Source organism: Epinephelus lanceolatus, chromosome 22, assembly GCF_041903045.1.
Source record: "Epinephelus lanceolatus isolate andai-2023 chromosome 22, ASM4190304v1, whole genome shotgun sequence".
NCBI lineage: Eukaryota > Metazoa > Chordata > Actinopteri > Perciformes > Serranidae > Epinephelus > Epinephelus lanceolatus.
The window spans coordinates 2072278-2098523 of record NC_135755.1 but is presented as its reverse complement, the minus strand read 5'-3'; the positions used below and the strand labels follow the sequence as shown (position 1 = coordinate 2098523).

At 43.0% G+C, this 26246-nt stretch overlaps 1 protein-coding gene across 1 annotated transcript; it reads left to right on the top strand.

Moving 5' to 3' along the window:
* Positions 1-739: 739 nt before the first annotated feature.
* ccdc171 (coiled-coil domain containing 171) lies at positions 740-17697 on the top strand. The gene is made up of 24 exons (XM_078164411.1): positions 740-789; positions 1494-1651; positions 2804-3038; positions 3152-3302; positions 3409-3578; positions 3671-3817; positions 3906-3998; positions 5793-5953; positions 6385-6523; positions 6632-6707; positions 6797-7002; positions 7107-7331; positions 7651-7818; positions 8182-8349; positions 8732-9014; positions 10960-11085; positions 11166-11347; positions 11432-11566; positions 11671-11850; positions 11955-12100; positions 12175-12229; positions 12335-12466; positions 13015-13167; positions 13438-17697. The coding sequence occupies exons 2-24, from the start codon at positions 1524-1526 to the stop codon at positions 13669-13671; spliced, it is 3693 nt and encodes a 1230-aa protein (XP_078020537.1). The 5' UTR covers positions 740-789; positions 1494-1523; the 3' UTR covers positions 13672-17697.
* Positions 17698-26246: the final 8549 nt, after the last annotated feature.

The window sequence follows — 26246 nt, the reverse complement described above, 5'->3', positions numbered from 1 at the left end:
TACGTCATTTCAGATTATTATTAATTTTTTGTAATAATAAAGTGAGTTCAATTGAAATCAAATAATTCTAATCATCATTTTCATTTTACAACAGCAGGATGCACAATGAAATTAATTTGTTGTTTCCTCCACACATTCAGAAAATGTATAAATAGTTCAAAGATTTTTAAATGACAATAAAACTAAACAATATAAAGTAGGCTGAGTGGATTATGATATAACTATCGAGCAGTTTGAATTTTCCAAATTATTTTTTAATTAAACTGAAAGGATGCGTCATTTTCTTTTCAATAATCTTATTTAATTAGATGAATTTATTTTTACTTGTCATGGTAAATATAGTAAAAACATAATTTTCACCGCAGATGTTTTATTTGAATTTAATTAAATTCATCCACTGAAATATCTTAATAAATAAACAAAGGTGTATATAGTGTATATGTACATTTATATTATTTTTATTGATGTAATTTGTATTTTTGTCGCATTATTATTATTCTTATTTGAGCTGCTGTCATCTATAACATAGAGAGTGCATGTTTAAATTCAGCATTACAAAGAATGAGAAAATATATTTCATACTATTCATTCATTCATACTATTCAACTTAGTTAAGTCTACTCTTTCATACATAAAATAAAATAAAATAAAATAAAAACGAATGACTTACGTACCAAAATGGCCGATCACCATTGGCCGGTAGTCCAGCCAATCCGGAGCTGATGCGGAAATGACGTATGTACGCTAAAGATGGCGTCAGATTCAAACGGCTCCTGGATAAATGTCGCAGTAAGTGTTTTTAAAAGTTAGTTACAAACTAATTACAACTTTTCTGATCATTATCATGACGTCATTTGGTGCTTTAGACTCTATCGCGATGGTTTAAGTTGTTCCGGAGCACGTTCAGATTTTAATGTTGGATATTAACCGTGAGACAGGTCTGTGTGTGTGTGTGTTATGGGAACAAAAGTCCATTCACGAAATGTAGGAATTTAATATTAACTTAGTTACTGACAAAAATCTAGACATGATATATAAAAACTTGAAACGTTAAGCGTGTCGGGACGGTCTTGGTGTTAATTCGGCATACACTACATCCACCAGGCAACAATTAAAATATATAAAACCTCAGCTGTAAGTTGTTGACAGCGACTAAACGCCGCCCGCTCCCCGCACTTTGTACACTGAAATAACGTGTTCATCAGCAGTCCGTGGTGTTTCACAGGTGCCGAATTGTAAAGCTGGTCGGACTGATTCGTAACAGTCTAACGTCTTGTTGTTAAAGTTGTATAACACAGGTGAAAGGTCTGGTGAATATTTACTGGGTAGATTTGTACATGGAGATCGCTCTCGCTTCGGAGTGCGTCTGCTGGCTAGGCAACATCAGCAACCAGGCAACCAGGCAACCAGCCTCCAGGGTCTCTGCTGCTTGTCAGCGAGGAGAATATGATCTGTGTCTGTAATAATGTCCATAATCTGAAATACATCCCCAGGCCCATTAGAGTCCTCTCAGCAGAGGAGCGATGCAGCCAGAGGCAGCGGAGCGGAGGAGGCAGTGTGGCCGGAGAAGGCGCGGGGAGAGCGGGCACAGCCGAGCAGAGCCGCGGGGGAACCACCGGAGAGCGGAGAGCTCAGAGGAGGAGGTGACGAGGTAGGGTGACCTCACGTTTGTTACTGCAGGGCTGTTAGCTTTCAACATGGGTGGGTTATCAGCCAGTGGGGCCCCTGGGCACAGACGTGCAAAAGGCCCCATCACCCCAAGACAAACAGAGACACAGACAGGTTTTACCTTCTTTAAAATATTATAAATATTGTTCAAGATCTGTTTATAGTTACTGCATGGCTCTACAGTTAGTCTGCATCTCTCTGCAGTCATGTAAAGTCTCTTCCTGGGTGTAGCTGCAACCTCCTCCACGCCACATTAAAGAGGTTCAGATTAGAATAAAATATATAAAATAGAAAGAAAAACATCAAGCAGGGACGCAGGAGCTACACAAGATACGCTGTCACAAGTTTCCTGTCATGGTGGTGTTCCTTGGTGGAGCGTCCACGCTGCTGGAAACCTTTCTGCATCGTCAGCAGGTGTCTCAGGGCTACAAACCCTTCGCCTCTCCGAGCTCCACCTGTGGGCTCTCATTAGCCACAACCATCTAGAGCTGGTCTCGACTGTCAGGGCGGTCTCCCTGCTGGCTTTCCTCAGATGTTTGGGCTCCCTCCGACCCTCTGGAGGACATAGCACACTGACGTTGCTGGGAACTCGTGACAGCTGACTTCAATGTGGAACATGGCTGCGTGCCATCCTTTGATGAGAGCCGCATCAATCAAATCCTGGTACCTGACTTTCTGTCGTTGGCAAACGGTAGCTAGCCTGTCCTCCCAGAGCACAAGAAGTTCCACTACCAAGATGTTTTTTGTGCTCCTGGATAGTCGATCCATGTCTGGTCGGAGGGAGGTTACCGCCATGTCTCTGCTACGAAGACAAGTTTCCTCTTTGGTCAGAGACTCGCTGCAGAGTGTCAGGCGGGTTCTTGCCTTCTGCTCCGGCCCCAGGAGCCTCATCACCCTCACGTAGGACACTGATAGCTTCAGGTGTTGATGCCTGGCTCTTGTCGGCTTTGACCCTCTGCTGATTCACCCATGTGGCGATCTCTTTCAGGACCTTATCGTGCCTTGATGCTTGAAATGTTCTGGTGAAGGACCCCAGAACCTCCCGTTTGATGTGTGTCCAAACCCACACTTGTGTAGTGAAAGTCACAGATGCTGTGTTTAGTTAGGAAACTATTCTTGACTTTTTTCCTCGCAGGTTGAAAGAGGTCGTCGCCACCAAGCAACAGAAAGACAAGCAGGCAGGAGAGAGGGAAGGAGAGGAAGATGAAGGAAGAGGGAGGGACAGAAGCCGAGGAGTCGGAGGAAGAAGGAGGAGCAGGAGGGCGGCGTCAGAAGGAGGTGAAGGAGGCGAGGAGTCAGGGAAGCTGAGGTGGAGAGTCCATCAGCTGGAGAAGGAGCGACTGGAGCTGACGTCTGGACACAACCAGGAGGTGAGACACAGACAAATGAAGAACGTGTCCTCAAAATAACTTTGATCACAAACATTTATCAGCACATCTGGAGACACGTGTTTGTAGTCTCGGGTGTCGTTTCCTGTCCCCAGCTGTGCCGGCTGCAGGCGGAGCTGACCCGGCTCAGGTCCTCGGTGGAGCGAGGCGAAGCTCAGCGGGTGGAGCTTCAGTACCAGCTGACGGTGAGCCAGAGAGACGCCGACCGAGTCTCCGAGCTCAGCAGGGACAAACAGGCTCTCACAGGTACACACATCAAACACACCCTCTGTGAACTGTGGTGGACCTTTAACAGGAAGTGTGGCTCTATAGCATGGCAGTGTGATGTCACCATGTGTTGGCTGTGTGTCAGAGCGAGCAGCAGAGCTCCAGCAGACGGTGCAGGAGCTGCAGAGAGCTCTGGACATCACCCGGCAGGCCAGGGACGAGGACCAGCATGCTTTGCAGCAGGAGGTGGAGGAGCGCGACAGATTCATTCAGAGCTTCAGCTCCGAGAACCAACGGCTGCACCGACTGCTGCAGGTCACACACACACACACACACACACACACACACGCTCTCTTTTATCTAGGGACTCAGGGTTAATAAAGTCTAAATGTTCGCCTGTCCTCCAGGATCAGGAGGAGGCTCTGGAGGAGTCGGAGAGGAGGATGGCGAAGGTGCAGAAGGAGTTAGAGAAGGAGGCCGAGGTGAACAGACGACAAGCCAACGAGCTGAAATACCTGACAGAGAGGGAGGAGAGGAGCAGGAGGGAGAAGGAGGTGAGGACAGGAGGAGGGGGGAGGACAGGAAAGGAAAGGAGGAGGTGGAGAAATGGCAGCAGTGTATCTGTGTGTATTTTCTCCTCAGGTGTCGGATCAGAGGGTGAAGTCTCTGGAGTCGAGCGTGGAGGCAGAGCGAGCAGCTCACCTGGAGTCCAAGTTCAACTCTGAGATCATCCAGGTGACAAACACACAGCTGACATGTCCTCGTCCTCTGGGACAGTAGAGACACATCAGGGAGACACAGACTGTAACAGGGAGGAAGTTCAGGCAGTGACGATCATTCCCATCCTCAATCAGTGAGAAGCTGTGTTATGTACTGTTTTGACTCAGTCGTACACACACCATCCTGCTGACACAAACACTCACTACAGCACCAAATGTGGATTAATCCGCCACTGAAAGTAGTTCCTAACAAAGTCACTATTTCCTCCTGTGTGAGCGAGGAGCTGACAGTCACAGACAGGAAGTCAGACAATACTGAGAGACAGACTGACACACTGATTTTTGTTTTCTTTTTTTTATTGTATTTATAAAAAATAAATAAATAAATAAAATATTTGATTAACGCACTAGAAAAAAATTTAAAAATAAAAAAAAACAAGACAAATCAAAAAGATAATTAAAGAAAGTAATCGAACAAATAAATAAAAAAAGTAATAAAAATAATATAGAAATAAAATAAAAATAAAATAATAATAATAATAAAAGTAAAGTATAATAAAAAAGATGTCAAATGAAAATTGTAATTTAATAAAATAAATTATTTTAAAAAGCAAAAAAATATATAAATATGAATTATATATTCTTCTGCAGCTAGTGATGACATTTATAAAGACTTTGAAAAAAAACATTAAATAAAAATACATTAAAAAAATCAAATAAAAATTTTAATTGAATAAAATAAATTAATAGAAAAATGTAAAAAGTACTTAAAATATATAAAAAATTTGAAAAAAAATTTGCAGCTCGTAATGACTAGCATATTGATGAAGACAAATTTAAAAACTGAACAAAATGAAATAGATAGCAATGAAAAAGAAATATAACTAAATGAAATGAATTAATAAACAAATAATAAAAATTAATTCAGAATTTATAAAATGTATTTTTTTATATTTGAAAAATGTTTCTGTTGCAGTTAATAATAATTAAGATATTGATTAAGACAGAAAAAATGAAATAAAATATAAATACATTAAAAATAAAATAAATAAAGCAATAAAAATATATAAAGAATTTGAAAAAATAAAAAGAATTTCTGCATCTTGTAATGACTAACACATTGATGAAGACAAATCCAAAAAATGGACAAAATGAAATAAATAATCAAATAAAAATATAACTAAATGAAATAAATTAATAAACAAATGATAAAATTAATTCAAAATATATGGAAATATTTTTTTATATTTGAAAAGTGTTCCTCTTGCAGCTAATAATGATTAACATATTGATGAAAACATAAAAAATGAAATAAGTATAAATACATTAAAGATCAAATAAAAAATTTAATTGGATAAAATAAATTAATAGAACATTTTAAAAAGTACAAGAAATATATAATAAATTTGATAAAAAAAATCTAATAAGATAAATATTGTTATATCTTTCAAAATATCTAAAAATATTTTTTTATATTTGAAGTGTTTCCCTTGCAGCTAATAATAATTAAGATATTGATGAAGGCAGAAAAAATGAAATAAAATATAAATACATTAAAAATGAAATAAAATATATAAAAATATTAAAATTGTAATCACTTGTAATGACTGACACATTGTTGGTTTGAGTCTACGTAATAAACCAGACACATTTCTGAACTTTATGAAACAGGTAGTTTATGAAAATACATGTAAATATTTCTCCTTAAGTGGCACCAAACAGGTCAGCACCAAAAAAAAAGAAAAGAAGTGACATAAATGAACCTCCTTCCTGTGAGCTGATTTTTCTCTGTGACCATGTGACCTGGCAGCTGCGTGTGCGGGACCTGGAGGCGGCGCTGGCGTTGGAGCGATCCGGCCTGCAGGAGGCGCAGAGCGGCCTGGAGCTGCTGAGGAGTCAGTTCAGAGAGGTGGAGCGAGCGTACAGCCTGGAGAGGGAGCGGAGCAGCAGCACTGAGCGCGCTCTGCAGAGGTGACGTCACACCGCTGAGTCAACAGTTTGTCATTTGTGCAAATAAGAAAAGAAACAGACACAGGTTTAATTTGTTTGTTCTGACTGTTGAGACCAAACAGTTCCTCTTTATATCACAGTTTACACAGTGTTTGTGTTTGGTATATTAAATCTATTTATTTATTTAATTGTTTATATTTAACACACTTATAGATCCTAATTTCTTCTTGCAATTTAAACAGAAATTAAATATATTTAATATATAAAATATAACTAATAAATTACCAAAATATAATTTGCTTTGTCTCACATTTTTTTTAGCGTTTTTTTATTATATTAAATTCTTTTTAATAATTTATTTAATATAATATTTCAAATATATGTTATAAAAAATATGTAGGAATATTGATTCAATGCCTAGTTTGTGTGTGTGTGTGTGTGTGTGTGTGCAGGCTGCAGAAGGAGTACAATCAGTGCAAGTCTGACCTGAGCGTTGCCTTGGACACGGAGCGGACGATGACCTCTGACCTCACAGCGAGGCTGGAGGAGGAGAAGAGACGACACGCCGACACACACACACTGCTGCAGCAGGTAACACACACACACACACACACACACACACACACACTGCTGTCAGTGTGAGGAACATATTGTGTGTTTTGAGTGAAGTGGTCCTGTATCGTGTGGCTGTGTGTCCAGGCAGCTCAGAGACAGTCTGACACAGAGGACAGTGTGAGACGCATCAGAGAGACACTGCAACGACACACCAACACAGGTACACACTCCACACACACACACACACACCTGCTGTACACACACCTGTCATCACTCCACAAGGTAACTCCTGTTTGTGTGTGTGTGCAGACATGAGTCCTCCAGCAAAGGATGATGGGTGGCGTAGTCCTTCTGCTGAAGTCCTGCAGCTGCTGCAGACGACACTCGCCGCCTGCAGACACAGACAGGAAGCAGCTGACCGACAGGTCCAGGACCTGCTGCGTGCGTCAGAGCGTCTGCAGGAGGAGAAGCAGACACTCTGTCAGCTGACCTCAGAGCAGAGCCGACAGCTGCAGGTAAACATCTGCTCCCACGCTGACCCCCCCCCCCCCCCCCCCGTGACATCAGCACCACTCCTTATCTTCTGTCTGTCTGTCTGTCTGTCTGTCTGTCTGTCCAGGAGTCTCAGCAGGCGTCCAGCACACTGGAACAGGAAGTGAGGCGTCTGCGCCAGGAGAGCTCTGATTGGTCGACGCAGAGCAGAGCGCTGCAGGCCGAGCTGGAGAAAGAGAGGGAGGAGAGGAGGGAGGAGAGGGAGAAGGAGAAGGAGGAGAGGAAGAAGGAGAAGGAGGAGAGGGTGGCAGAGGTCCAGAAGATAACTGGTCACTATGAGACAGAGTCAAAGGTGAATACAGACACTTATCTAACTCTGTCTGCCTGTCTGTCTGCCTGTCTGTCTGTCCTCTGTCTCTCTGTCCCCTGTGTCTCAGCTGTGTGTTGTTGGACCACAGAGCTGTAACTTCATCATATTGGAAACATTTAATTAAACTGTTTGTGATGCTGAGAAAATCCTGTTAAGATATGTCACACTGTGTGTGTGTGTGTGTGTGTGTGTGTGTGTGTGTGTGTGTATGTGTGTGTGTGTGTGTGTGTGTGTGTGTATGTGTGTGTATATGTGTGTGTGTGTGTGCGCGTGCGTGTGTGCGTGCGTGCATGTGTGTCAGGCCCGTCTGTCCTTCCTCTACTGCGTCTATCAGCGCCTGCTGGCTGGCTGCGTCCTCCTCGATCAGCCCCAGTGCATCCTGGGTGATTTCACCTGGAAGGAGCTGTGTGATGTCATCAACGAACAGGTCGACCAGCTGACCTCTGACCTCCAGGGCGCCAACGCCAAGGTGAGAGAAAGAGCTCTGACTGGTGAACAGCTGTGACGTCACATGACCAGCAGTACTGCATCACTAAAACATGGATGAAAAACTTCCTTCAATAAAAAGATGATGAAAAAGTTGAAACTGTTATTGTTAACTGTAAATTCTAAAACTGGTGTTGGTACGTAGCGCGTTAATATGCTAGTATTAAAGCAGGTTTTGTACGTGCCATTAGCATGTTAGCATATTATCATACAACAATAGTATCAAAAGAAGTTTTTGCATGTACAGTTACCTTGTTGACATGCTAATATATGCTGTTTTTGTACGTACCATTAGCATCTTAGCATGCTAACAATCACCTGACCTGTCCCTCCTCCCTCTCTGTAGATCACCCACCTGCAGAGTGTGTGTGAGAAGAAGAGTGTGTGTGTGCGGGAGCTGCAGCGCAGTCAGGAGTGTGTGTTGTCTCGTCTGGAGGAGAGCGTGAGGAGGAGGGAGGAGGCGTGGAGCAGCCAGCACACACACACTGTGACACAGCTGCAGAACGAGCTGCAGGTAGACACACACACACACACACACACACTCATCCCTCAGGTGTTTCTGCTCCTGATAAATCTGATCTGCAGTCAGTGGTCTCAGAGCTGAGTCAGCAGGTTTGATGGTTGTGAAGATGAAGAAGAAGTTTTCAGTCAGTTTGTCCCTTTGGTCAACTTCCACAGGAAGTGATGACAGATACTGAGATCATCACTTTATTGTCCCCAAGAGGACGGATCCACTTCAGTGCAGCTGTCGAGCAGAAGAGCCGAGAGAAAAGATAAACACAGGAGCGATGATTTATACAAGTGATGAAAACACTGATTGTGATTCTGAACATGTTCATTTATTTTGCTGTAAACTCTCTTCAGACTCTCTCTCTCTGTCTCTCTCTGTGTCTCAGCTGTGTCGCTCTCAGTGTGACTCTCTTCGCGATCATGCCGCCTCCCTGGAACTCCACAGCTCCTCGCTGACCTCTGACCTCTCCCGGCTCCGCAGCCTCCTCTCTCGCAGCCGCAGGGAGTCGGCCTGCTTCCTGTCGGCCTGCGCCCTGCTGGCCGGGACGCTGACACACACTCACCGCCGCCTGCAGACGCTGTGCAGACAGAAAACACTCCTGTGCAGACGGCTGGCAGAGAGAGAGGTGCTGGAGGAGGAGGTGAGGAGGCTGGCCAGAGCTCTGGGAGGTGAGGAGGATGAAGAGGAGGAGGAGGAGGGAAGGAGGAGGAGGAGGGCAGTGAGGCGGTGGAGGAAGAGTGTGTGTGTGGTGCTGGCGGTGAGGAGGTGGTGTGCGCTGGGCAAACAGACTACAGTGTTGTTTCGGCTGGAGAGAGGAGGAGGAGGAGGAGGAGGTCCAGCTGTGTGTGTCTGTGGAGAGTCTACGGCAACACATAAGAGTCAAGATACACCGAGTACAAGTAGGTGGACAGGTGCTCACCACATCAGAAGATTTTTGATAGATTAAAAGTTCTGTTTGTCACGTTTCACAGATATTAATTGTTCTTTATCACCAGCCAGTGAACACGTTGTAACGTAACTTCAAAACAGAGACCTTTCCAGGTCTTTTGGTGACAGATCCGCAGGCTCCACTTCACTCAGCTGCCCGATAAACCCGCTGCTTCTTCCCATTTTAACCTGAATAACAAACCAGGGCTCGGTGCTCCGGTTGGATCCAAACGGAGAGCCGGGGCTAGCTCAGAGACTAGCGGAGGCTAACTGGCTGTGCTTCCCTCCGGTCATGCTGCGGCTAACGCTCCGCTAGCCGCTCCCAGCTAGCTCCGGTTTGTTATTCAGGTTAAAGTGTGAAGAAGCAGCGGGTCTGTGGGGCAGCTGAGTGAAGTGGAGCCTGAGGAGGAAGCACCGGTTAGCCCCGGTTTCACTACAGGCAGATTCACTCGCTACAGGGGCGAGGAAATAAAACCTGAACAGCCAATCAGAGTGATCTCTCTCACCGACAAGCTCCGCTGCTGATTCAACATGCTCAATCGGCTGAAAAGCCACTGACGCCGATGCCAAAGTGCTGACGGTGCGGGACGCACCGCAAAAACTAGGCCGACAGGCGCTCAGCGACGGCCTGACTTTGGTTGACGGCCGACCGTCGGCTTGGTGTGTCAGGGCCGTAAGTTGTGAGCTGCCGTCCACTCTCCTCCCGGGGAAATGGTGTCCTTGCAGCAGGGATTGAGGCGGAGGGTCCAGGGGCTGTCCTAGCTAGCTAATATTTGTTTTATCTGTAGTCTGATAAACAGTAAATCCATGAATCTCAGTTCCCCTGGTGCTGAACAATCAAACCTAACTTTAGAGGAAAGACTGGCATTTGAAATATATGGTGATATTGTGGTTTTGGCCGACACGTTCTCATCCCAACTCATCAAACATCGCTGCTTACAGTGTTGGTAAAACACCTCATATTTATGTTTACCTCCTTGGGCACCAAAAGTACGTAGTGAGGTTTAGAAAAAAAAACATCATGGTTTGGCTGTACATTCACATGGGAAGTGAACACCTGGCTCACGGGTGTCTGGGAATGAGAGTGGGCTGTTTTAGCTGTTAGCTAATGTAAGCTTGTTTGCTCATGTGGACGAAGTGCTAGCTAGCTAACGTAGGAAAATACCATCTTGAGTGATAAACATCATTGAGTTCATCCAGACTCCAGGGCTCATCTGACTGGTAGATAAGCTAGCTTGCCTTTATCAGCTCCAGTTACAAAGCAACCAAAACCTGATCAATACAGTGTAGCTTAGTAACAGCTAGCTCGCTAACTTAGCTTGCTTGCTCACGAACATTATCGCTGGCAAAATACCTTCTGGGAAGATTTGTCAGTTGGCTAGCTTACTGCCAAATTACTTCATCAGCGAACATTGTACATGATACTACCTTATATATTATGATAAGCAGTGTTGATTTATGTCACGGTGCTTTTTGCTAGCCAAGAGTCAGTGTGCTAACTGTAACCTGGGCTAATGTTAGCCAGCTAGCTGTAACTTAGCTACGCTACATGAATCTGCTGTTGGTTGCTTTGTAACGTTAGCTGATAAATTAGCAAAGATGCCACGATTGTTACGATGTTACGATGTCATGAAGCGTCAATGGAAATGTAGAAACAAACAGCCGTCATTTAAATTTGTGTCGCAGATAAAGGTGCAGATGATGGTGATGAAGGTCGTGATGGTGTGTGCGCTCGCTGGCTTCGCTCTAAAAGTCTCTCCTCCATCATTCTGTCATCCATGGCCGACCTGCAGGGGGCGCTCACACACACTGGTAACCACACGTACATGTACATTCATACTGTGTCCACATATGTGTACAGAGTCAGTATTTGTCTCCGTCTCACTCTCTAGGCTCCACCCCTCTAGACGTGATGTCAGCAGCTCGCTCTGCTTTGTCCCGCCTCCTGGATCACCTTCTCGACCAATCAGAGGCAGCGTCCAGTGTGTCCCCCTGCAGAGTGGACGAGGACACGCTGAGCGGCCGGCTGAGACTCGGCCTGAGCAGACTGACGCCTCTGCAGCGCGACATGAAGGTCACTCACCAACACTGTGCAGCTTTGTTACCGTGTGTGTGTTGTTTATTAAACACATGCAGCTGACCTTTGACCTCCCATCAGGCCCTGGTGTCGACCCTCCAGCAGCACTTCCTGCTCTTCAGCCAACGGCTGCACTCGGCCGAGGTGGAGAGGCGGAGCCTGAGGCTGGAGGTGGCCAATCTGAAGAGAGGACTGCGGCACGAGAGAGAGGAGACAGTGAGGCTCAGCACACACACACACACACACACACACACACATCTGTAGTGTCAGTCACATGCACACACACACGCCTGACTGTGTGTGTGTGTGTGTGTGTGCAGGTCCCAGCACAGCGGTTCCACAGTGTGTGTGCGGAGCTCCGTCAGGCGCTGAACAGGGAACAGGAAGCCCAGACGCTCATCCAGGAACAGACCAGCCAGCTGCACACGCTGCAGCTCCGAGTCAATACACACACCGCGGAGCAGACCAACACACACCACACACTGAAGCAGACGGCACAGGTACATTCAGAATGATCTGCTTACATTGAATCTTCCTGAAACACAAGTGTTATGGTGCAGTGTGATTCCAGGAAACATCATTTAAACACTTCCTCTCTCTGCAGTCTCTGTCGGAGGCTCGGCAGGAGGTGAGCAGGAAGGAGCGCTCGCTGAGGATTCTGGGAAAGCACCTGTCGGGGGTTCAGAGGGAGAGGAAGCAGCTGGAGGAGAGACTGCACCGAGCAGAGGGCGAGCTGAGGGACGCCGCCAGGTAACACACACCTGTCACACCTGAGTCGCTCTTATTTCGTCGTCCTCTGACGTCATTTATTCCTCATTTCGTAGACGTCAGGATTTTCTGATCAGCAACATGAAGGCTGCAGAGACCAGCTACAAGGAGGTGACCACACACACACACACACACACACACACACACACACACACACGAATATACAGATACACACAAAGAACACACACATTAACACACCTGCCATGTCGTCTGCAGGTCAGAGAAAGTCTCGTCCAATCACACCGCTCGCTGTCAGCTCAGCCCCGCCCCCTGCTGTTAGCCAGGGAACACCTGGAGTTGAGTGGAGCAGAGAGCATCATGGGAGCTCCTGAGGTGGCAGCATGTCAGGTGACTTATTTCCTTCGTCCATTACTCACTTTGTTTGTCTTTTCCCTCCTTCACTCACTCACTCACTCACTCACTCATCCATTCATCCACTCACTCACTCATCCATTCATCCACTCACTCACTCACTCACTCATCCATTCATCCACTCACTCACTCACTCACTCATCCATTCATCCACTCACTCACTCACTCACTCATCCATTCATCCACTCACTCACTCACTCACTCACTCACTCATCCATTCATCCACTCACTCACTCATCCATTCATCCACTCACTCACTCACTCATCCATTCATCCACTCACTCACTCATCCATTCATCCACTCACTCACTCACTCACTCACTCATCCATTCATCCACTCACTCACTCACTCACTCATCCATTCATCCACTCACTCACTCACTCACTCACTCACTCACTCACTCATCCATTCACTCACTCACTCACTCACTCACTCATCCATTCACTCACTCAGTCACTCACTCACTCACTCAGTCACTCACTCACTCACTCACCCACTCACAGTCTCCTCTCTCCCTCCACAGAGTCTCCTCTCCACCTTCTCTCAGCTCTGTCACACCTGCAGCTCCAGGATTGATTGGCTGGAGCAGGAAGTCTCCGCCCACCGCAGTCATGTGACCGCGCTGCGCAGCGAGCTGCAGGACGCCTGTCTCCGTGACAACCAGGACCTCGCCCCTGTGAGACATTCGCTGCTTTTGTGTTTTCACTTCAATTTAAGTTTCATACAAATTTCATTTTTAAATCCACCAGAAAAATGCAGCAGGAACTGGAAAAACCAAAATGAATTGTTACTATCATTATTATTATTATTATTATTATTATAAATTATTATTATTATTATAAATTATTATCATTATTATTATTATTATTATTATTAACAGTAATAATAATGATAAATGTAATAATATAAAGAAAGCATTTATAATTTGATTCTGTTGATGTTTCAGGTGGCTGATATTCCTGAATCCTGTCCGTCAGCTGACGTTGAAACTCCTCAACCTGTTCCCCCCTCTGATCTGTCGAAGCAGCCATCAGTCAGTTTAAGCACCGCCCCCTCCAAGACAGACCCCGCCCCCTCACCGCCTCTCTGCAGACCCCTCAAAGGTCCCAAGACGAAGGAGAAGAAAGGCGTGAAGATGAACAGAGGAGGGAGGAGACAGACTGAAGGACCTGGGATGTGATCTTCTGGACAGTGAAAGTCAGTTTTCAGGAAGGTCCTGGAAAAACCTTCAGCACACTCCTGGAAAGTCCTGGAAAGATGTGACATTCAGGGACCGTCCAGACAGTCAGAACAAAGTTCACAGAATCAGTTTCAACCTGCTGCTGCTGTGTTTTTAACAGCTGGTTGGTGACAAGTGAGGCCAGATGGTGTGTGTGTGTGTGTGTGTGTGTGTGTGTGTGTGAGAGAGAGAGACAGCAGCTGGTTCACCCTTCAGTAAAATCTTTCTGCTCACTTTGACCAAGTTCGTTTTGTTCTGAAGGAAACAAACGTCACAGATGAACTAAGTGTGTGTGACATGGCAGCATGGAGCCGCTGACCCTCTGCTGTTTGTCACATGATAAGGTTCCAGGCACCACACATGTGATCACACCTTAACTTTGACTCTTGGAAACATGACAGTCTTATTTTTAATGTATTTAATTATCTAGGGAAGTTTCAGTGTCAGTCAGACTCTGCAGGGAGTTAATGTTGATATGAAAAGGCATCTTGGTCGTAGCTGCAGTCTCCACCCTTCTTCTGTCTCCTCTCAGACTGCTGGTGGAGGAGGAAACATCCACCTGACATGAGCAGGTTAAAATAAGCTCAAGCTCAGGTTTATACTTTAAATGACATGTTTTTTCAAACTGGAGAAAGCCGACTGTAACCTGGTGACCTGAGTGCCTGTAAACACACTGACAGTGAAGCTGCTCCTGCAGAGAGACGACACTAATCACTGAAACGAGTAAAGATTTCTTCATCTTTGGACAATTAACCATCTGTAGTTTGGAGGAAATGTTGCCCAGGACCAGTTGTTAAGTCTCCACACAGAGCCAGCACTGAGGCTGACGTACAGACAGACGGCTGTCCATCAGTCCCGTTCTTGTGAAGGTCACATGTCAAGAACGCTGGATTTAAAACAAAGAATAATAATGGGCACGAATATTGGTCCCATTCTGGTGAACATGATATCACAAGAACACCTTAAAGAAGTATTTTGCTCCTGGAAAGACGTCTGTTAATAAAACTGTTTGTGTCTCTGCAGCAGAGACACAAACAGTTTGAAGCTTGGTGCTGCAGAACCAGAGGAAACACAGAAAAGGACGTTTTTAATGAAAAACTACCAGAATGCACTGCACCACACCAGACCAGTTATGGTGCGTTCGTTTTGTACTCAGAGGTCGGAAATTCCCAGTTCCCAGTGAGAAGTTTAAACTTGAACGCACCCTGAGATCGGATTTCCAACTCGGAAACTCGGAGCAACCGCATCAACCCCGACTTACAATTACAAGATGGCTGCCGGTCACAGACATAGTGAGACAGGCTTTCTTGCAGGCATCCATGTTTTTTTCCGACTTGTCCACCGTCGTCAACTAGAATGCACTCGGAGGTGACGTCATTCCCACGTCCGACTTCCGACCTTCAAGTACCAAACGAATGCACCATTAATGCTCCTGCTGGTGGGTGACGAATGCAAACACATCTCAACACACCTCAAACAATGGCGGCTAGCCGGCAGGACATGATCTCATATTACAGTTGAACAGTAGCTAACACGTGAAACATCTGAGGACAGAAACAGACGACGTCGCTTATGTTCGATCATTTTGATCTCTGTTTTCACTGTGCAGGAGAAGGTATGGCGCCCACTTCCTGTTCACAAACTCTCGTTGCAGACGGTTCACACACACGACCATCATTGTTATGACACAGAGCTGGTTGGAAATCAGCAAAGTATCACTGAAGAGAATTTTTTCAACTTTGGCACAAACGTCCACTCTGACTGAAGAAAGGTCAAAGGTCACAAAACGTTTTTGTCCATAACTGAAGAATTCATTCACTAATTCTGACCAAACTTGACACAAATGTCTAACAGGACAAAATAATGAAGGTCAAAAGGTCAAAGGTCAGCTTGACTGTGACATCATCATGTTTTAACGTCATATCTCAGGAACAGAAGGGGAGACATTTGGTCAGATACTGAATTGGTGACTCTAATCTTGAAACCACAGGGTGGGCCGCTGGAGTTACAGAGCGTGGAGTGAAATCAGCTTCAACACAACCTGAACATTCTTACCTTAATGAAGGAGGATTGATTAACGACTGTTGAAAATCAGACTGTGGCAGCTGTAGGCGGGTGTTCCTAATAAACTGAACACTGGGTGTAAATGAGAGTTTTTACATCACGTGCAAACAGAAAAGTTTTCAACCAGAAGAAGAAAAAACACGACAAACATTTTTACTACTGCTGCATCAGCACCACGACTGTGTGTGTGTGTGTGTGTGTGTGTGTGTGTAGCCTTCAGGCAGCATGTGTGTGTGTGTGTGTGTGTATTTCTATTAATGTGAAGGGAAAAAAACGTCCTCACGCTCACACACCCTCAGGCTTTGCTCTGTGTGTGTTGAGACATCTTTTACAAAGGGACTTAATCTGCTGTCACACACACACACACACACACACACACAGAGTTGTGCTGATTCAGCCAAACAGGATTCTCCTTTTCCTCTGGAGATGTTTGTCGTTCTTTCTCTCCTCACTTCAGGCTCAAACTCGTCTTTTTAATGCCACTCTTCACACTTTACCCCAAAATTAACTTTGTCTCTTTTGTGTCACTCTGGTGTTAAGTGTTATTATTCTGTCTGTGTGTGTTAGTGGAGCCATTTTGAGCAATCACAGTGTTGGCATTAAACTTTGGGCCGGGGGGGTCTCAAGCCCACGGCTGCCTTTGTACATGGGACACTTGCTCTAACCACTGAGCGTGGAGGCTTTAATGTCGCGGCAGTGTGAAATGTCTTCCTCTCACAGTAACCTTGACGTGGACAGTAACTGGTGTGACTGGTGTGACAGTGGGAGCCATTAAAGCCTCTGGCTCTCTTTCTTCATTTGTTGACTCTCCTGTCATTGGCTTTCAATGCAGCGGCTAGCTTAGCTTAGCATCAGAGACAGGACGGCTGACTCACACGGACAGAGAAGTGACGGCCTTATTCAACAGGAAGACGTCCAGTGCTGCGGTCAGACGACAGATTAAGTCTAATTCCTTCAGATGGTCTGTAAGTGACACATCTGAGGCCGAGCGCTGATGAGGATAAAACACTTAATCCCAAAACAAAGAGAAGCTCCACAACAGGATCTCAGACTTGTGCTGCCTCCGACTCCGACTTTAAAGTGACCGACAACAACATGGACTCCACATGAGGGAAATAACAGACGCTAAACACGCCAACAGTCTCCTCCATAGACCCCAGTTTGCTCACTTTACTGTTCTTATATTTTAACTTCTGCACTGTTTCACATGTTGGACACCTGAAATTGGTGCGTCTGTTTGGGTGTCATGTTTTAACACTGCTGATTGGAGCTGGAGCTGATAAACACCTGACCTGTACTGAACGCTGACTGTGACACTTCCTCTGAAGACAAACGCCAGATGTTTAGTGTTTTTTTGTCCAGTGAAGAAGAGGCTAAAGTTTCACCTCACAGCAGCCATTAGAAAAATGCAGTGAAGTTAAGATATAATATTTTTCTTTATGAATGTGTTGAAGTATAAAGTCACATCTCGTCTTATTCTGGAGCGAGACACTCGACCATGTTCTCCTTCCAAACACGCCATCGTCACTTTGTTCCATCTGAAGTGACTTTAATCCTGCGCTCGCTCCTGAAGTCATAACAGGATTACACGTCTGAAAGGAGCGTCCTTTCACTGAGTATCAGAGCTGAGCTGAGCGGTGGACACACAGGCTCAAACTATCATCATCCCTGTGACGATGAGGATGAGGAGGATGATGATGTTAGAAGAACTTTTTGAGTTGAAGCTCATTAGACGCAGAATAAAAATGTCCACAGAAACAAAAGTACAGACAGAGTTCATTAGAAACTGTCAGCGTCCTGTTTCTTCCTCTCCCTTATGAATATTCACCGACGTTTCTCTCTCCCAAACTTTTCCTGCCTGCCTGCTGTCCTAGTTGTACCTGCGACAACACACACACTTAAAACACACACTTAAACACACACTTTTCCCAGCAGTGACGGCATCAGAGCCAAGTTGGACCCACTACAAAGAGAACCCCCCCCCCCCCCCATCACTGGAGTAGTGACACAGATATAAAGGGGGGCGGGATCACACACACACACACACTCAGGGGGTGGGATAAGGGACTGAGAGAGGGGGAGGGTGATGAAGAGCGGGGGAGACGAAAGAGAGGACACACACACACTCAGACAGTCAAACTGTACATGAGGGGACACACACACTAAATGTCCTGTTAAATACATAATCTTCACCGCACGCAGAGACGTTAGTGTCATGTAAAATTCACCTCCTGAAGACGAACGTTTGTGGCGACAAATGACAGAAAAGTGACAGAGAGGGAAAACCAAACCTGCCGGCTCGACTCAGAGCTGCACAGGCAGCAGCAGAGAAACTGCTGGGACTGTTTGCTTCTGTAAAACTACAAATACGTGACATTTACACCTTTTATACGAATCAAATCAAATAATGTGAAGAAGTGTTTAAGCTGACTTTTTCATCAGGAGGTGGAGTGGATGGTGTGACACCGAGGAGAGACATCTGACAAGCTGCAGACCACTCTGAGAGACCAAACACACTAAATGTGGGTGTTTTGTATCAACCTATCAGTGTATTTTAAACAGCTTATTAGGCTCCAAACACACTAAATGTGGATGTTTTGTAGCAACCTGTCAGTGTATTTTAAACAGCTTATTAGGCTCCAAACACACAAATGTGGGTGTTTTGTAGCAACCTGTCAGTGTATTTTAAACAGCTTATTAGGCTCCAAACACACTAAATGTGGGTGTTTTGTAGCAACCTGTCAGTGTATTTTAAACAGCTTATTAGGCTCCAAACACACTAAATGTGGGTGTTTTGTAGCAACCTGTCAGTGTATTTTAAACAGCTTATTAGGCTCCAAACACACTAAATGTGGATGTTTTGTAGCAACCTGTCAGTGTATTTTAAACAGCTTATTAGGCTCCAAACACACTAAATGTGGGTGTTTTGTAGCAACCTGTCAGTGTATTTTAAACAGCTTATTAGGCTCCAAACACACTAAATGTGGGTGTTTTGTAGCAACCTGTCAGTGTATTTTAAACAGCTTATTAGGCTCCAAACACACTAAATGTGGGTGTTTTGTAGCAACCTGTCAGTGTATTTTAAACAGCTTATTAGGCTCCAAACACACTAAATGTGGGTGTTTTGTAGCAACCTGTCAGTGTATTTTAAACAGCTTATTAGGCTCCAAACACACTAAATGTGGATGTTTTGTAGCAACCTGTCAGTGTATTTTAAACAGCTTTTCAGGCTCCAAACGCACTAAATGTGGGTGTTTTGTAGCAGCTTTCTTTAGCAGCTTTTTAGACTCCAAACAAGGGTTTTTGTGGCGACCCATCACTGTTTTTCAGCAGGGTTTTTTTGGGACCAAACTTTGGTGTTTTGTAGCAACATGTCAGTATTCCCAGCAGGTTTTTTGGCACCAAACATGGGTGTTCTTTAGCAATTTGTCTGTGTTTTTCCAGTGGGTTCTTTTGGTTCCAAATGTAGGTATTTTGTTGAGACCTTTTGGGGTGTGTGTTTTTTTAGCAGCTCTCTAGGTTGCAGCAACATGTCAGTATTTCCTGCAGCTTTTTAGGCTCCAAATGTGGGTGCTTTAGAGCAACTTATCAGTGTATTTCCAGCATTTTTTCCAGCACCAAACAGAGGTGTTTTGTAACATTCTGTCAGTGTATTTCCAGTGGATTTAGGCGGCAAACACGTGTTTGTAGCAACCCGTCAGAGGGGATAGTGTCACAAAAAGTAGCTGTTATGTAGAGACATTGCTGCATTTTTCTCCATTGTGCCCCTGAAGTATTTTAAGCTAAAACATGACCTTTTTCTGACCATAGTGAAGTGTTTTTGTGCCTAAACCTAACTACACATTAACCACAGTGTTGTTGAAATAAGTTTTAATGTCTCCACTACATAATAACGTATAAATGTAACATGTCTGTGGTTTGTGTAAACGTATAATGACAACATTTATTCTGGTGATTCGGTTGCTAATTTAGTGCATTGACTCTTTTTTGACTGGAAAAAACAACTCAAGTGAGCATAAAAACCCTTTTTGCAGTTTCCACACAGCTTCTCTGAGGTGATGCTTCAAAATGCCTTAAAGTGAAGTACCTTAGATTTGGACTTAAATGCAGTGCTTGAATAAAAGCATGTTCCACCTCTGATACCTGACTCAGTCTGTACTGGTCCTGGACTCTCCTGGTGTCAGTCACTGCCGGTCGCTTGTCGATGTCTGATGATCGTCTCATTGTGGTAAAAACTCTGGTCACTGACGGAAGCTGCAGAGATGATGTTCAACACTTCAGCACTGAAGGTGTCGGAGTTTCCTCACGCTGCTTTGTTGTGTTTTTTGGTGTCGAGCAAACAGTGTGACCTCGTTCAGAGAGTTTGGAGAGCCAGGAATACAGGACCAGGACACACACACACACTCAGATACACACACACACTCAGGACAGCAGGAGGTGGTACCGCTGCTGCGTTTCAAACACGACCCCTCTGAGAGGTTCTGGTTGGGAAGTGTGTCAACGAATGGCGGTGATCACACACACACACACACACAGTAACAGAGCGTTATCGTCTGATATTCTAATTAGTACGACATCAAAACAGGAAAGAGGTCCACCAGCTCCCAGCAGACACACAGCCTGTCCAACAGCCCTACCTTCACTCTGTGTGTGTGTGTGTGTGTGTGTTCACACCTCACATCGACGATATAAGAAACTTTTCAGGTCATTTCTGCTCCGAGGAGAAAAACTGTGAAGTCGTCAGATTTCTGTCTCTTTGTTCTCGACGGCAGATTCTCTGTTTCTGTTCTTGCTCGGAGACACTTCAGCAGGAATGATGTCGGAATCGAACCTGCGACAGTTTAACCACAACACTTCTCCATCTTTGGAATCAGTTTTGGAGACATTTATTTAAACATCTGTTCACTGATCAAATATCAGGTTTGTATTCAGGACAACACTGTGGATCCATGTTGAACCTCCCTGACATGAAAACTTGGACCTTCTCATTCATGTAACCTTGTGTTGTGTGCGTGTGTGTGTGTGTGTGTGTGTGGGGCGGCAGGCCAGGTGCCCTACTGTCACCCTGATTCAATCTGACCCTCGGGGGGGAACCTTCCTCCCAGAGGGGAGCTGTTTCCCAGGGGACACGGAGGCTGATGGACACATCAAGGACAGTTAACCAAAGAGAACAGAGGAGAGCTGTGAAGGAAACTTATGGTGCCGTGGCTGCAGTCAGGCGCCGTAACCTTTGTGTTGAACAGTGAAAAAGGAGAAAGCTGTAAAGCAGTAACAACATTATTATTTTGAGTGTCAGAGTTTGATCCAGTAACATTTAGGAAGTCAGAACAGCTGTACGATTAAATTGTTTTATCCTCTTCATGTGGGCAGGGAGCGAACAGGAAGTCAGTTGGCTCAGCTGTGGACGTACTCTTCAGTCCCCTAAAAAGACAACCTCTGGAGACTTTATTGACATATGGTGCAACTTTTAGCTGATAGTTTCCAGAAGAAAATGTTGCACTGTACATTTCTCCAAACCACAAATATGTTACATTCGTACGTGTTGTATGTATCACACCAACGTCTCAAAAGCCTCTAAAGTGACGTAGTATCTGAGCTGACTTTGTCATCAGCAGGTGGAGGGGACGGTGGATGGCGTGACACCTGGGCGAGACTCCTGCCAAGCTGCAGACCACTGTGAGAGACCAATAAACAACAGGTGGTGATTTAGTGAGTCATCACCTAAAATGGGTGTTTTGTAGGGACCTGTCTTCTATCAGATTTGTAGTGACCGGTCACTGTTTTCCTAGCGGCAGTTTAGATTCCAAAAATGGGTATGTTGTAGAGAGTCATCTGTTTTTCTAGCCGCTGTATAGGCTCCCAATGCTGGTGTTTTGTAGCTACTTGTCACCATTTTTCCAGTCAATTTTTAGACACTAAATGCAGGTGTTTTGTTGAGACCTGTTTTTTTTTCAGCAGCTTTTTAGACTCAAAATGTGGGTTTTGTGTAGCTACCCATCGCTGTTTTTCCAGCAGATTTTTAGACACTAAACCTGGGTGTTTTGTAGCGACCGGTCACAGTTGTTCTCTCGGCATTTTAGATTCGAAAAATAACTGTTTTGTAGCTACTTGTCACTGTTTTTCCATTCGATTTTTAGGCACCAAATGTTGGTGTTTTGTTGAGACCTGTTTTTTTTTCAGCAGCTTTTTAGACACTAAACATGGGTGTTTTGTAGTAACCAGTCACTGTTGTTCTATTGGCATTTTAGATTAAAAAAATAAGTGTTTTGTAGCCACCCATCTGTGTTTTACTAGTGACTTTATAGGCTTCAAACATGGCCATTTTGTTGAGACCTGTTTTTCTTTAAGCAGCTTTTTAGACTCAAAATGTGGGTATCTTGCAGCTACCCATCACTGTTTTTCCAGCAGATTTTTAGACACTGAACATGGGTGTTTTGTAGCAACCAGTCACGGTTTTTCTAGCAGCATTTGAGATTCAAAATATATATATTTTTTCCGTGACCAGTCTGTGTTTTCCTTGCGGCCTTATAGGCTCCAAACGCAGGTGTTTTGAAGCTACCCATCACTGTTTTTCCACTGGATTTTCAGGCACCAAACGTTTGTGTTCTGTTGCGACCTGTTGGTGTTTTTTCAGCATCTTTTTAGGCTCAAAATGTGGGTCTTTTATAGAAAGGTATTACTGTGTCTCCATTGGCTGTTTAAGCATTGAACATAGTTTTTTTGTAGATACCTGTCACTGTTTTTCTAGCCAGGATAAAGTGGAATCCAGTTGTTATTTACAGAGATTTCACTGCATAAGCTGCCGGGATAGTGCCATAAAAAGCAGCTGGTTTTTACTGAAACATGGCTGCATTTCCTGTGATTGATTGTGACCCCAAAATCAGGTATTTTAAGCCAAAACATGATCTAAACCATAACGAAGTGATTTTCGTGTCTAAACTTAACCACACGTTAACATTTAAACATTAAGTTTCAACATATCCCTTACACAGTAACATGCAAATGTAACGTATCACTGGTTTGCAGAGATCTTCAATGTCAACATTTTTGCTGATGACTGCATTCTATCTTTGACAGGACTGAATGAGGAGCCATTTATCAATGTGTTATCTGGTTCTCTTTAATACATCTATGTAGCTCCTTAATGTTTTCAAACTTGTGTTCTGTCGACTGATTTCCTTCACTGGTCAACAGCTCAGAGAGCAACTCGTTGTTACATCAATGATCCATCAGGAGAAACCATACAACAGGACAGGGAACACAAGCTAATGTGACAGTTCAGGTCACTGCTGCATTTTCTCTGTTTGACTTATTGAGAAATGAGGACGGGGTCTTGGCTGCACACAAGTTGAGTTGCAAACAAACTAAAACAAACTGCTCATTTCATGTCTTTAATTTGGTTAAAAATCTCCGTTGTTTTGGTAAACCTATCTTTACAAAACAACTTGTTCCATTTGTATATGTGATCCCTGTTTGTAAAAGTTAATCTTTCCATATCCAAAATTTGTTCTGTTGCTAATACCCAGCTTGTAATTTTGGTTTATTTGGAAGTGTCCATGTTTTTGTCACCTGTTTCATGGCTGATGCTCTCAATGTGTTGAAAAAATGAGTATATTTTGATTTTATCTTTCCTCCTAAATGGAGACATAACCAATTTTCAATTTTCAAAAATTCTTTTAAATCAAATATATACTGAAGAGTTTCTTGTTGTCAATACTGGGCATGAAAAGAAGGAGTGTATATAATTTACCTCCTGTCCCCCACATCCCCTCCAACATCCAATCTCAACTCCAGGATAACACTTCCTAAGTTTGTCGGGCGTAATAAAATATCTCATGCTCACTTTCTATTTTCCCATTACTCTTCTACTTTATTTTCCACCCTGTTAAACTTCTGCAGTAATTTGAAAGATTTCCTTTATGTTTGTTTCTATTTTGAGTCATATATTGAATCAGATCAAATCAGATTTTTGATGTATCTTCTTCTAGATGTTTCCTAATATAGCTTCTCACCTGCAAATATTTGAAAAAATGCTTTGGGTCTAATTCGTATTTGGTCGAAATCTCTTCATATGAGTTTATCGTGTAATTTGTGATTAATTGAGAAACATTTACCAAAGTCTTTCTAGCCCAACAGTCCAGAATTTTACCCGATTTATTTGGAATTAAATCTGGGTCATCTGCCATTTCTCTGTGTAATATACCGTTATCGTTAACGTTATCTATTTTTAAAGTTTTGCAAATCTGTTCCCAGTTTGCCAGTGTATTTTTAATGCAGTAGCTCTGCCCTGTGTATTTTTTTCCATATTGTTTTCCCTGTAAATGGTAATGTCCCAATTCATATTGTTGCTGTTTCTCTTTCTGTATTAATCCATTTGGTTTCTGATTCCCTTTTCGTCCACTTCATTGTTGTCAGGATTTGTGTAGTAAAAAACATAATTCTGTAAATTTGGAATTTTGAAATTTTATTATTCCAAATAAATGTTGAAATCATTTTATTGCAATTTTTTAAATACATCCCTGGTATCACTATAGATAGCGTTTGAAAAAGAAATAAAAAATTTTATTGTTTCTACTCTGTTAATAATTCCATCTGGTATTAATCCCCATCGACTCAAGTCCTGCCTTATTATTTATTTTCATACAAATCCTCTACATTCTCGCTAATATTAATTCCCAAGTATTTTATTTTCTTTGTACCTCATTAATGTTTGGTTTTTATGCATCACATGCTGGCGTGTTGTCCAGACTCATCCAGCAGTAATCCCTCTCAGCGTGTGGAGGTGTGTTTATCTGTCTGGAGTTTTACATTGTCTTCTTATGTAGCTGTGTTTGAGACGCTCCTGAGCGCAGCGTGCAGGTGACCAGGTGTCAGACTGTAGGCGTCGAAGAGGAAGCTACAAAAACTGCAGACACAGTGGTGGAAAGTAACTAAGTACATTTCCTCGAGTACTGTACTTGTAGTTTACTTGGGCATCTCCATTTTCTGTCATTGTTTACTTCTGTGCTCTGCAGTTACCTCTGACCATCCTCTGTGTCTGTGGTTTGTAATGTGGCTGAAACACACACACACACACACACACACACACACACACACACACACACACAGTACCACCATCATCATCATTATCATCTTCCTCTTCTTATCTGGGGACAAACGAATGACAGAAGGAAGAGTGAAGATGCTGAACATACATGTTCATCCAGGCATCGATCTGTCGTCCAATCACATCTGTTGAGCTCAGTCAGTGGGAGGAGTCAAAGGACGGAGAGACATAAAAGAAAAAACCAATCAGTGTTTCTATGAGACAGAAAGTGGAGTTTAACACAGGAACAAGAGGAGCTGATGGTTTACTGAGCAAACGAAGGAAGAAGAAAGAATTGTCACAGAAAACAAGAAACAACAGGACGAAGAAATAAAGAAGCAGAGGAGATGTGGAGGAACGAGTGAAGGAGAGTTAAGAGACGAAGAAAAGGAGACTGTTTTTCATCAGCGGTGAATTTAACAACAAACTGACAGGTGAGTGTGGTTTTTATTAAATATGTCAATATTTAAATAGTTCATAAAGTTTTATTTTATTATTAATAATGAATTGTTTCATTTTAATATTCAGACACATCATTGTGTGAACCAGCTGGTTCATTTAAAAATGAAATGAAAATATGTTTTAAAAAAGATTTTAAAAAAAACATACAGAACAAATTGTTTTATTAGAATAAATATAATGAAAAATGATTCCATAATAATAAATATAAAAACATCTAATGTAAAATATGATCATGAGTGTAAGAAATGTATTAAAGATATTAAAAAGAATAAATTGTTTCTTTGAGAAAACCAGTTTGTTAAAAAATAAACTAAAAATGTAATAAATATAATAATAAAGTCAAATCTTTTCGTAGTTCTTTTGTTTCCTGACATCATCTGTTATTATTTTATCTGTATACAAACAAACAACTATTCTCACTAATTAACAAAAATATAAACAGTAAATAAATGTGAATCTTAATGAGCTCTCAGTGATCAGTGAGTTTGTGATAAATCAATGTAGAACTTTTAAAATATAAATTATATAAAAACTTATTTATCACTGTAAATCATCACCGTTGTGTTTCATTAAAAGAATAACCCTAGAGATGAAAAAGTTTAAAGAATGAATTCAAAATAAACATAAAATTAATTAAAATTATTAAATTAAAATTATAAATAATGACTCTTTTGTTTCCTAATGCCACCTATTATTATTTTATCTAATACAAACAACTGTTGTAACTAATTAAGAAAAATAAAAACTATAAATAAATAAATGACAAATTAATGTCGAATTAATACATTTTAAATATTTTTATATCAGAAATATGAATTATATTGTGAATGATTTATGACCGTGTTAAAACAAACTATGACCTTTGTCCTTTAGTTTTATTTGACCAGTCAGGAGGCTGTTTCTGTTCTGACTGCAGGACTGAGAC

What these genes read in the sequence shown, in the direction of transcription:
- ccdc171 (XM_078164411.1), top strand. Translation starts at nt 1,524, where the DNA reads ATGCAGCCAGAGGCAGCGGAGCGGAGGAGGCAGTGTGGCCGGAGAAGG. An exon ending in TCAGAGGAGGAGGTGACGAG is followed by an intron (nt 1,652 to 2,803) that starts GTAGGGTGACCT and finishes TTTTCCTCGCAG; the next exon opens with GTTGAAAGAGGTCGTCGCCA. An exon ending in CACTGAAGCAGACGGCACAG is followed by an intron (nt 11,851 to 11,954) that starts GTACATTCAGAA and finishes CTCTCTCTGCAG; the next exon opens with TCTCTGTCGGAGGCTCGGCA.